At 38.1% G+C, this 12,959-nt stretch overlaps 1 protein-coding gene across 1 annotated transcript in view; it reads left to right on the forward strand.

Annotated features, from left to right (window-relative positions):
* ccdc80 (coiled-coil domain containing 80) overlaps positions 1 to 10,328 on the forward strand; it is a 28,026-nt gene extending 17,698 nt beyond the window's left edge. Inside the window, exons 6-8 of the mRNA XM_003219194.4 lie at positions 4,880 to 4,983; positions 7,048 to 7,128; positions 9,591 to 10,328. Coding sequence (XP_003219242.2) covers positions 4,880 to 4,983; positions 7,048 to 7,128; positions 9,591 to 9,937 — 532 coding nt within the window. The 3' untranslated portion in view covers positions 9,938 to 10,328. The remainder of the gene's footprint in view (positions 1 to 4,879; positions 4,984 to 7,047; positions 7,129 to 9,590) is intronic.
* The last annotated feature ends 2,631 nt before the right edge of the window (positions 10,329 to 12,959 follow it).

Consider the following 12,959-nt stretch of genomic DNA (forward strand, 5'->3'; position numbering starts at 1 on the left):
GTCTTCAGATTATTTAGCTTCTGCAAACTGAGTTCAAAGAGGAAAAATAGACTGTACTTCATTAACTGAGCGAGTGGAGGGTAGGGTAGAATCTTATTCTTCCCAGTAGCCTTAGGCAAAAACAAACTTCTACAACCTACTTTGTTCTTTTTTATTAATCACTTTTGCCATCTTCACACAATGATGTTGCTTAGTCACATGTGTCTGGTTTTCATCTATGTAATATTATAGTATATGCTGAAAGAACTTGGGAAAAATACTTTCCAACCAGCATGGCCTTGGTGGAAAGGAATGGTGGTGTGTCAGTGCTGTAGTACAAAATTGTTGTTGATGTTGTTGTTGTTGTTTTCGTCATCCCAAAGTTCTGGCTTGTTCTAACCTGCTTTCAGAAGAAAAGTGCTTCATACTTGTGGGAATTTTCTGTTTGTGGTATGAAGAGCCATCTATAATCCTATTCTATTTACTTTTCAAATACCAGTCTTGGGTAGGGATGAGCAAAACATTCTTATGCTTTTTATTTTATATTGTGGCATGCCTTGAGTCCTATGTGGAGAGAAAGGGAAAATATAAATGAAACAAAATTTAAAGTGAACGTACATAATTTGCTCTTTCAAATCAATGTGCAAGCTAAATTACACTTAAACTTTAATACTGATCACTTTCCCCACAATGTCAAAATGTAGTTTTTCCAGCCCTAAAACGCAGTTAATATATTATATTATATTATATTATATTATATTATATTATATTATATTATATTATATTATAGAACATTGCACATACAATGTATAAACTGGAAAATACACATTTTAAAAGGCATAGTATTTTTTGTGCAGACTTAAACATTCATGTACTGATGCCAGAAGAGCAGGCTACAAAATTAAGATTGTAAACACAAGAAACTGAGCACAATAGAAATTGACAGACTTTTCAGTCTCTAGTCTTTTGAAGAAACATAATTGGGCGACAGATATCTGACCTAGACAATAATGAGCCTGTGTTTCTAGAAAGAGGAAACAGAGAACACTGTTTAGAAATCTAATAATTAAACTAAAGTGCAAAGAGAAGGAAATACAGGAAAAGAATGTCTATAAATTAAAATGATAATGATGATGATGATGATAATAATAAAATAATAATAATTTTTCCTATACAATGGATATAAGAGGATTACACATAACCAAGATACTTCCTTGCCATTTTCAGGGGCTGGCAGTGCTAAATTGTTTTCTTTAATTACCTCTTCTTTTTGAATGGAAACAGCAGGAGTGACAGCATTTCTCAGCCTCCACTTCTCAAGACACAGAATTCAAAATAAATGATGTTGATTGTTCTTAGTTTGTATGTCAAACCCTAGTAAAAGGAACAATTTTGAGGACCTGCAGGACTCATGAAGTACCTGCTGGACTATTTTAATTCCAAATATACTGCACCATGCATCCTATTCCAAAGAACAGAGGTTATCATCATTTCACAAGATGGACGAACCTAACCTGTTGTTGTATGCCTTCAAGTCATTTGCAACGTATGACAACCTTAAGACGGACCTATCACAGAATTTTCTTGGCAAGATTTGCTAAGAAAGGATTTGCCCTTGCCTTCCTCTGAGACTGAGAGAGTGTGACTTTTTATGGTCACCCGAGAGATTTCCATGGTTGAATGGGAAATTGAATCCTAGTCTCCAGAGTCATAGTCCAACACTCAAACCACTACATCATGCAGGTTGCTGATGAACCTATGACCCTCTAGATATTGGTAATCTTCAGTTCCCATTAACCCTAAACAACTTGATCACACATTCTCTTCTGTTGCTCTACTGTTATCTATAGACCTTATCACATGCCTTCATGCAATTTTGCCAGCAAGAGTGACTCCGGTGCCCCATGCACCATTTCCCTCATCACACAGGGGAAGCACCGCTCAACTGGCACAAAAGTGTGGTGGCTCCATTGGAAACAGCATAACACGAGAGCCTTCCTGTGTTGATGAAGAAGCGTCCTAGGGTGCTTCCACGCCAGTTGAGGGCAGGGCCTCCACTGGAAGTTGGGTGATGGGCTGTGTGCTTATCCATTCCTCAACTGGCTGGCAGGCATCCTAGGATGCTTAAATTGGTAATTGTGATGAGGTCAGAAGAGTAATAGTTAAGTGTCAACTCTTATGGAACTACTGTGGATTTTCTTTGACTGTAATAGACATTAATGGAAATGGGTGGTACTCAACTAGTATAACTAATAATACTACCTAGGCGATTCTGGAACCTATAGTCCAAAAAGCAACTTTCCCCAGTTCTGATATGGTTTATCTCAGCTGTCAATGCTCTTGTCTGTTTTGATGTGGGTTTAGCTCTTCATCCTTTCCAAGTTCTCAAGGAGTCACCATTCATCTTTTGTATGTCACTTTTTATCTCTACTTCATTTCCTGAAGACATGGGAGGGCAATGGAAAATTAAACCCCCAGAAAAACTAGAGAGCTTTGAAAATACCACCTTGCTTGCTTTCAAGGAAGGGAAAAAAGAAAACATTGTAGAAGGCCAACACAGAAAGGATTGCAAAGGCGTATCGTCTGTAAGGATAGCAACATCTGTAGTCATTTAAGAGGCCATTTCCTGCTATGGAAGTCCTCTTGTAGCTCTATACATTTCTCTAAACCTTGTTAGCTTAGGTTATTCTATGGAAATTGAATATTGTTTTGAAAGTATAAAATAACTTCACATAGGCTTTCCAGTCTTTTAGCTACAAATGTGTCGTCCCACCTGCCAACTTTTTCTCAGCCAGGGAAAGAAAAGGTGATCCAAGTGGAGCTCATGGGGCCGAGTCGAGCCAGATGGAAAAAAAGTATCTTACATTCAAATTAGTTCAGCCTGTCTAGGAAAACTTGATGTATTTGCTGTTTTTACAACAAAACGTGATTACCTGAAACTTAAAATGGTTATTTTTAAAAGCATTTAAGAGTTATTATTTCCTCACATGTGCAATCTGATCCACATCCCTCTGAAACTAAAGAATTTAGATTTCATAGCCAGGTGTTATACTCAATTTAATATTATTCAAAATTGTTTATTGGAGAACCATCTGAATGTTTAGCATGGTCCTGAATACTATTATAAAAGCAGCTTATGATCAAAAGTAAAGCTCATAAGATTGGAAGCAATAAGACAAATCCTGATTGTTGCACAATTAAGTTCAAAGCATTTAAATCTCTTCAGGTTTCAAAAGTTGAATCATTATTTGAAAAAGAGTTTTCTAGCTGTATTTAACTGTGGTTATAATTCATTCTTCTTATTTATTTATTTATTTATTTATTTATTTATTTATGATATTTCTATCCCACCTTTGTCTATCCCGAAGGGGACTCAAGGCAGCTTTACATATAGGCAGCTATTCGATGCCTTTAAAACAATACAAAATTAAAATCAACATTTAAAATAGAATAATGAAATACAATTAAAACAATTATAGACATTTTAAAAAAACGCATACAATCACATTTAATCACATAATCCACAAGCATATTCTGGGCAGTTCCTATAGTCATTACACGTTATTCCATATCTGTTTATTGCAAGTTATTCTTGATTTTTAGCAGAAAATAGCTTTCTGAATGTGGTTTACCAGGCTTGTTCTAAAAAAGTAATTCAACTCCAGTGAAATTCATTATTTTATGGGGCAGTGTTTTAGGATTCCAAATGTTGCTTACCTTCTAAAAACAAAGTTCAAACATCCTGTAAGTAAGCTCATAGAGGAGTTAATGGACATAAAGATAACCTGCGGTGTGAGATGATTAAATAAGAAGTCAATGAATTTTTAAAGTGTGTTTGTATTTCATGGAAAAATCATTTTGTAAAAAAATATATAATTAAACAATTAAAAACATCAAAATAAATATAATACAAAAAATCAGGATGCTAAGAAATAGTTAAGTCATTTTAAGGGGCACTGTACAACCCCACCTTCTCTATCTGCAAGATAGGTATCCATGGGTTTTGTTTTTTCGCAGCCAACAAAATATGTTCTCTTTAGACATTTTCAAAGTTCTCCGACATAACTCTGTAGAATTCTTGGGCCAATCATGCTTCACTATTATCCATGGTTTTCATGTATCCACATAAAGTTGAGGAACATCCCCCTCATAGATAGAAGGATTATGTTGTTGTTGTTGTGGTTGTTGTTGTTGTTGTTATTAGATACACAACAAGATTAGTACACAGCAAACAAGATCACTATGCTGGCTTTTGTATTGGCTCACACGTTGGACACTTCTCAAGTGTCTAGAATTGTGTGATGTATCGGCGAATAGAGCGTGCAGATCCGAGTATTATTGTTATGTTTATTTATAACCTGCTTTCCCCCCCTCATATCCATAACCCACAAACCCCTGAATTTGTTTTTTTTTAATAGAAAAGCAGAATTGTGGATATAAAGGGCATAATTCCAAAGATAATGTTTGTTGGGGGAGCTTCTGGACAATGAATAAAATAGGGTTGTTGTATGTCTTTCGGGTTGTGTGGCCATGTTCCAGAAGTATTCTCTCCTGACGTTTCGCCCACATCTATGGCAGGCATCCTCAGAGGTTGTGATGCCTGCCATAGATGTGGGTGAAACGTCAGGAGAGAATACTTCTGGAACATGGCCACACAACCCGAAAGACATACAACAACCCTGTGATCCCGGCCATGAAAGCCTTCGACAACACAATGAATAAAATGCTCACCTCCCGCAAACACCTAGTTTGCTTGGCCTCCTCTTTGGCTGGCTTTGAACGTTCCCACTCTTGCCCTCTATCTTTTCACCCTACAAAGCTTCCCATACAGCAGTCTCGTGTCCTGCCTGGCATAAGGCTTGGGAATGAGTTGTCTGAGCATGTTCTCCCTTTGTTTCAGATTCCGATGGAGGAGGAGGCTGCTAGTGATATCTGCTCCTAATGATGAGGACTGGGCTTATTCTCAGCAGCTTGCTGCCCTCACTGGGCAAGCCTGCAATTTTGGTAAGTAATGGTTTCCTAGCCATTCTCTGTTCTTATTAAAAAATAAATAATGTATGGTTGTCTCTCCACATATTCAGGTTTAACTTTTGCAGATTTGATTATTTGCACATTTCATTATATTCTCTCTGCGAATCTCTGGGTCTTCCAGCACAACTCTGTGGTCAACTGCTATTGGAAACTGACTACAAAGTCATGCTGGAACTCAAAGAGTGCTCACCAATGCTTCCGCTTCATCCTGGAAAGAAGTGACGAGTGGAGTGGCGCAGGGTTCCGTCCTGGGCCCCATTTTACGCAACGTCTTTATTAATGACTTAGATGTAGGGCTAGAAAGCATGATCATCAAGTTTGCAGACGACACCAAATTGGGAGCAATAGCCAATACTCCAGAAGATGCAAGTAGAATTCAAAATGATTTAACAGATTAGAGAGATGGGTCAAAACTAACAAAATGAAGTCCAACAGGGACAAATAATTAGGCAGAAAAAAATGGAGAACAAGCTCTATGAGGAACGGCTTAAAGAGCTGGGCATGTTTAGCCTGCAGAAGAGAAGACTGAGAGGAGACATCATAGCCATGTATAAATATGTGAGGGGAAGTCACGGGGAGGAGGGATCAGGCTTGCTTTCTGCTGCCCTGGAGACTAGGATGCGGAAGAACGGATTCAAACTACAGGAAAGGAGATTCCACCTGAACATTAGGAAGAACTTCCTCACCGTGAGAGCTCTTCAGCAGTGGTGGAGGCTCCTTCTTTGGAGGCTTTTAAGCAGAGGTCGGATAGCCATCTGTTGGAGGTGTTTTGAATGTGATTTTCCTGCTTCTTGGCAGGGGGTTGGACTGGATGGTCCACGAGGTCTCTTCCAACTCTATGATTCTTTGAAAGATGTAAAAATAACTCGAGAAAACATATCTCTAGGAATTTGTAATTCTCCCAGTGTGATTCTTTAGTCACTTTCCAGGAAAACGTGGTCATGGAGCTATCCTGTGGGACCTACAAATGCTTAGAAAAGTATTATCTCAGGTTAAAAAAGGCGGTATTGTTTTATAATCCGGGCGGCAGCTAAAAGAGGGTGCTAGATAGTGAAAGATAGTTAATTTCATGGAGGGGGGGGGAGTTGAAGGAGGGTTAAGAATCTTTCAACCATGGGACTTATCTAATACCCACTTTATTAAAGCAATGATTGGCAACTACACTGCTGATACAGGCCACTTTTGGCACAATGCTCCTTCCGATGACTTCAGAGTTTATTCTTCCCAATGTAGGAGTGATGTGTTATAATTTGCTTTTGTTTGTTTGTTTGTTTGTTTTAGCCAATTGAGAGGTTATGGCTACTAAGAAAAACAAGACTGCCACTTGGAGCTTAGAAAAGTTACTTTTGGGACTCCTACTCTCAAAATACTACAACTAGCATAGACACTGACTAGATTCTGGGGGCTGTAGTCCCATAAGTGACACGGCCAAGTTGTATAATGAGTGCCTAGTAGGAGAGCAAGATGCTTAGATGACTTCAGCAATCCCCACAAGTGGACTCCAATGTACAAAGAAATTAAAAGATTGGGAACTAAGCTGCATAGATAATTCAGGGGCTCTCAGCATTTCTTTGTCTATAACATCTTAAATACCAGCAACTTAAGAAGGGATCATGACCTTTCTTTCTGCCTGTAGTTTTTGTGTGAACAGCTTGAATCAAGTAATGAAGATTGAGAAGTACCTTATGTTTGACCCTTGCAAAATAACAGTTTCTAATTAGTTATCAGTGTTTGGATTATGAGGGAATCTTAGAGAGGACATAATTAAATCCACAAGTTCTCTAACATTCACTAAGGTCAGTTTCAATGTAATCATAGTTCCTCTATGACCTGTTGAAAACAAGAACATTTGAGATGGGAGTGTAGCCAAATCTCTAATGCAAAATTCTTAAATCAATGCCACATTAGTTGCATGTATTGCATGCTGGAAAAAAGAATAATGGTGGTGAACATGTATCTGACTTTTGAATTACAACGTTTACTTTTCATTTAACAGATATGTCTTTTATTACTGTGATTGACTTCTTCCTTTTACAGGTCTCCGTCATATAACTGTCCTCAAACTTTTGGGCCTTGGAGAAGAGATTGGTGGAGTGTTAGAATTATACCCAATCAATGGTGAGAAATGCTTTACAACTTGTAATAGCCAATCGCAAAAGGCATATCTCTGTATTACTTTTGAAGTGTACTACTACAGTGTGGATATTTTTAGAGTCAATACAACAATATATTCGAAAGCAGTGGTTACTAAAACAATCTTGGACTGTAGAACGTAAATAGCAGCCATATATGATGCAAAAACATAACCACATCTCATTCAAGTGCCAAAAATACAGCCCATTGTAGCAAGAACTAAGAGTGTCTCAGCTCTGGAATTTTTCATAATCCTAGTTTGTCTAGCTATAGTAAACAATTAGAAGGAAACAAAATATGCCTCTTGTCGCATCCCAAGGCTGCATAGGCACCTTGAAAACCACACTGGAGCCCAGAATATAAGCAATCAAGCTGTTTATTGTAGAATATAAGCAAGCACAAGCAAATGAAGTTCAAAGTCAATAGGGTGGATTAAAATATAGTTCAAAGTCAATAGAGTGGACGAACCACCCAGCAATATACTTATCTGTCCTTAAACAGAAGTACAAGAAAGTCTATCGCAGATATAATCCAAACTGGAACTGTGCTTAGTCCCACAAGAGTTATCAAAGGTAGTCCGCACAGAGTTCCCTGTACAAGCAGGAAACAGCAGGAAGCCACAAGAAGCAAGAACCAAACTCAAGGTAATCCAAGAAACTATAATCCACAAGGCAAAGAATCAGGAAGGTCCAACTGGAAACAAGGTTGACAAGACAGGAGATACTTGAAATCCACAAGGCAGGAACTTGGCTTGAAATTCACGAATGCAAGAGCATGAAGAGAGATCTTTCTCACTTGAATTGCAAAGTTGACACCTCTGCCAAGCAAAGGAAGCAAGGAATATTTGAGTTTTCAAGGCTATCATTCCAATGGGAGCTAGGGAGTGCTGTTCTTCTCATGAGAAAATGCCTCGTTAGTGAGTCTGTGAACCAGACACTGACTTCGTCTCAGAAACTCCCTTTTGGTTCGCCTTTGCGTAAACATCCTTCTCCTGTCAAAATCATCAATCTGCTCCTCCGGGCTAACAAGCCCATCTGGCTGAACTGTCCTTGACTGCCCATCGGAATGTTCATCCCTGGTTTCAGAGTCCTCTGTAGAAACCAATTCAGGTGTCTGCAACTGCATTGCAGGCCTACAATCAAAGTCTTGGATGGGGCCAAAGTCTGATTCTGACTCCAGCTCAGGCTGAGCTATGCAACACCTCTACTGCAACTTTTAAAGCTCATTTTGTATGTTATTTATTTTTCTGTCTCCTGATGGCGCTAAATTTATCTAACTTGATTAAAAGTGCACTCCTTTACCTCCTATCTATTTAAATGTGTAAGTTAAATTGGACTTATTTCCAGAGAAATGTACACTCATCCAAATTGGTTATTTGTGCCAATTTAATGTTGCTTCTTATCACTTCCCTGTCTTCTGACTTAAAAAAACAACAACCTTGATTAGAAAGGCAGCATATTTTGTTTAATTTGTGGATTCCTGTTTGTAAGGTGGGTTTTGACATTAGATGTGGGTGTGTCCGACCCCTTGAGATGCCCCAATTATGTGTTCATATTACTGCAGTTTTATTTATTTGTTTATTTACCCCATTTGTTTCCCGCCTTTCTCCACCCCAAAGGGGACTCAAGGCGGCTAACACAGGCACTTATTCAGTGCTTACAAAACGCATATCAAACATAAAAATATTTAAAATATTGACAAAATTAAAATTCATACAATAACATTAAAAACCTGACAATCAATTAAACTAACGCTATTTTCACATGGTGTTCTGCTTTCCCCCCTTCCATCAGTGCTGTCTTTTTTTTACAAAACTAAAGTTATGGTGGTAAATGGAAAGGAGGCTATTGCTATATTTGTTTCCTCAAGATCATTGAACACATACACTACTCACAACTAACGTCTGCCTCATAGATATTTCAGAACTGGAATGGAAACTCACTTGCTTTAAGCATTTTTGGAAAGGCAAAGCACTGGGATTCGGCGTTTCGGTTCCCATGGTGCTAGCAACCTTATCCCATGGAGGGGCCAGGACTGTTTCTCAGTGAGTTTTGGTCTCGTTTTCAGAAAGACAATCATTTTTCCATAGGTAATGCTTTCTCCACCACTGGATTGACTTTCCTATTAAAAATCAGAACTCGGTGTAAAAAACAAATAACAGAAACCCTTGTTCCTTTCAGAATATGGTCAGCATAGAATAACAATGCTAAACAGGACAGAACAGTATGCTTATTGACATAGCAATGTTTTTTGACTGCTAGGAACAGCAGATTATTGAAGAAACTCCCTTGACAACTAGGTTTAAGTCCACCATGGTGTGAAAATGACCAAAATAGAGATACTGTATGGTGTAGGAATATAAAAGAAGTGTTGAGCACATTTCAGAATAACACCTTGCCTGTGTATAATTTAATGCTGATATTATTTCTGATTCCCACCTTACCTAGGGAGCTCCAGTGTAGACAGAGAAGACCTCCCTGCTCATTTGGTGAAAGACATCCGCAATTATTTCCAGATCAGCCCTGAATATTTCTCCATGCTTTTGGTTGGAAAAGACGGGAATGTCAAGTCCTGGTACCCTTCCCCCATGTGGTCGATGGTGATCGTCTATGACTTGATTGACTCTATGCAGCTTCGGCGACAGGAGATGGCGATCCAACAATCCCTTGGCATGAGATGCCCAGAAGATGAATATGCAGGGTATGGCTTCCACGGTTATCACCAAGGATATCAGGACGGTTACCAAGACGATTATCGTCACCATGAAGGTTACCACCATGGATACCCTTACTGAAATTAGCAATTTAACCTTTGACTGGACAGTGCTTGGAAATCTTAAACTTCGCGCCATGGAAATCTTTTTATGGCCATTGAACAGTTTTCTTGCATTCAGTCACAAGATTTCATAACTATTGGACTTTGGCCTTCTCTATAATATGCATATCCGTGAAGCAAAATAGGTCAAACTAGTATCACTGATGGCTTATGGAATAAAGACTCCTTTGTATTTCAAAACCCTTTTAAATTGAGGGTTTTATCAGGTGCTGTGTATGTATAGACCCCCCTCTTCCCCCCAATCCAATGATGAACATTGTACTGTAGGCACGATATAAACTGTACAATAGACACTAATACTTATATAAGCTTTCTTTCTTCATTTGAAGAGGGAAGATATTTATTGGAAAGTTGTGATTTGTGATTTTTATTTTACCTCTGAAGAAGTGAAATAGATTATATTAGAAAATCTACCCTCCCCCCCAAAAAAAGATAGCTTTTGAGAAAGGAATGCAGAAGAGATTATTTAGAAAACTGAGTGCTAATTGATTTTAATGATTTTTTTTACTAAAAGGTTTGTGTTTATAAAATTCACAGAATAATAGTTTTACCAGCAAAATATCAACATGCTAACATCACTACAGCAATACTGTGGAACATTTTCACAGTCTCTCGATTTACAGATACTGTTTTTCTTCCACTGTAAGCAGGAAGAGAGTCAGGTCAGGGAAGGGTTTGCTTTAGGGATAACAGAGGTGGGGCTGAAAACATTTCCTGAATAGGCATGATTCCTCCCTAATGACTATCCTGCTTCCATATGGAAAGCTTTTACAGAGCTTCTTTTGGGAACATATTGCACACAAGAAACAAAACAAAAAGGGATAGATTAGTGGGAGAACAAGGGGGCTTTAAGCAGGAGTGGGCAATTGTAAAGGGAATAGGGTCCAGTCCTTGCCACATACAGTGGCATATGAACATTGTGTTGCATTGTACCAAAATCAATGTCACACCAGTTCTGGGCACTATTTTCAGCAGATAAAAGATATTGGGTTTCGAGGAAGAAGTGGGAAAGACAAATCACCATATTTGCAGATAGTTTTCTTGAGCTATGGATCGAAAAATTACCTAATTCAGTTCAAATGAATTGAATTATTCACGAGCACAATCATGCACTTTGCCTGTCCAAAATTTTAAACCTCATCTTAGGGCCTTTCTACACTGCCAGATAATCCACATTATTTGCTTTGAACTGGATTATCTGAGTCTATGCTGCTATATAATCCAGTTCAGCAGATAATCTCAATTTTATACAGCTGTGTAGAAGGCGTCTTAGCTGTGCTTAAAGAGCTGCATTCCTTGGATTTTCTCCAAGAGTTATCATGTCAACTCGTTACATATTAAAATAGTGGAGTTCAATGGCCGAGGTAATACTTTATATGCATAAATACAAAAGTTCAGTCCATGACCTAGTCACTCCCCTTTTGAAAAAAAGTGGCAGACAATGGGAAAGACCTTTGCTAGAAAATCTAGAAAGCTACTGCCTGCATTAGTTTAGATGAAAAGATATTCTGATCTGTTTTAATACAACTTTTTATGATTGTTGTGTGTCGAGACTCAAGGATTATTACAGAGGGTGTGTCTACACTGTAGAATGAATGCAGCTTGACGCCATTTTAACTGCCATCGCTCAGTCTTTAGCACTCTCTGCCAAAAAGTGCTGGTGCCCCACCAATCTAAAATCTCAGGATTCCATAGCATTGGGGCATAGCAGTTAACATGGTGCCAAACTGCATTAATTCTACAGTGTAGATGCACATTTGGCCTCTCAATAAGTAGTGCCCTGCTGGTTGATTGTGCTGTATCAGGGGTCCCCAAACTAAGGCCCGGGGGCCGGATGCGGCCCTCCAAGGTCATTTACCTGGCCCCCGCCCTCATTTATAATATAATATTTTTATATCCATTTTAATAATATAATATATTGTATATACATATGATATTGATAATAATATTATCATTATATACAATATAATACTAATAATAATACCATATAATATTAATTATATGTTATATATTACATATAATATTACAGTATAGTGGTATAGTTCAATAATATATATAATGCTAATATTGTGCTATGCTAATAATATAATATACTTTATGTACATACAGCTGCTCTGAGTTCCCGTCGGGGTGAGAAGGGTGGGATATAAATGTAGTAAATAAAGCTAGTAAATGAATAAATAAATAATTTTGGACTTAAGCTCGCCCAAAGTCTGAAATGACTTGAAGACACACAACAACAACAATCCTAATTAACCTGACTATCTCATTGGCTAGAAGCAGGCCCACACTTCCTATTGAAATCCTGATAGGTTTATGTTGGTTAAAATTATTTTCATTTTTAAATATTGTATTGTTCTTTCATTGTTATTGTTGTTGTTTTGCACTACAAATAACATATGTGCAGTGTGCATAGGAATTTGTTCGTTTTTCCCCCCAAATGATAATTTGGCCCCTCAACAGTCTGAAGGATTGTGGACCGGCCCTCTGCTTTAAAAGTTTGAGGACCCCTGTGCTGTATAATAACTTAGCACTTGTCCATCAAATATACTCTTTCGACTACCCCGTAAGAGTGACATCCTGATGTACAAAGAAGCATATCAGAAAAGCTTTGGTAAATTTCTGCTTTTTAAAGTAGGGAACACATTCTGCCAGTGCCACTCAATGACACATCCCATGTGAATTTGTAAACTGCATAGTAAGGAAAGAATAGTTAAATTTATCTTCTAACCCAGTGCTTGCCAAGGTACCTTATATGGGGGATCAACGATTCTGTTTTTCCAGTGTGCCAGAGGCCAGTACCATATTTGGGTACATTGGTTACAATTGCTTGCTTTCTTTCCTAGAAATTCTCCAGGGATCAGCAGCTGATTATTGATTTGTAGACTGGCATTAGTCCAGAGATGCCATTTTGAGTTGTGCTATTCTTACACATTTTGGATTATATATGACTGTCTTTACCAAAACTGGGTTAGAAGCTG

The sequence above is a fragment of the Anolis carolinensis genome, chromosome 3 (genome assembly GCF_035594765.1).
Source record: "Anolis carolinensis isolate JA03-04 chromosome 3, rAnoCar3.1.pri, whole genome shotgun sequence".
Lineage (NCBI taxonomy): Eukaryota > Metazoa > Chordata > Lepidosauria > Squamata > Dactyloidae > Anolis > Anolis carolinensis.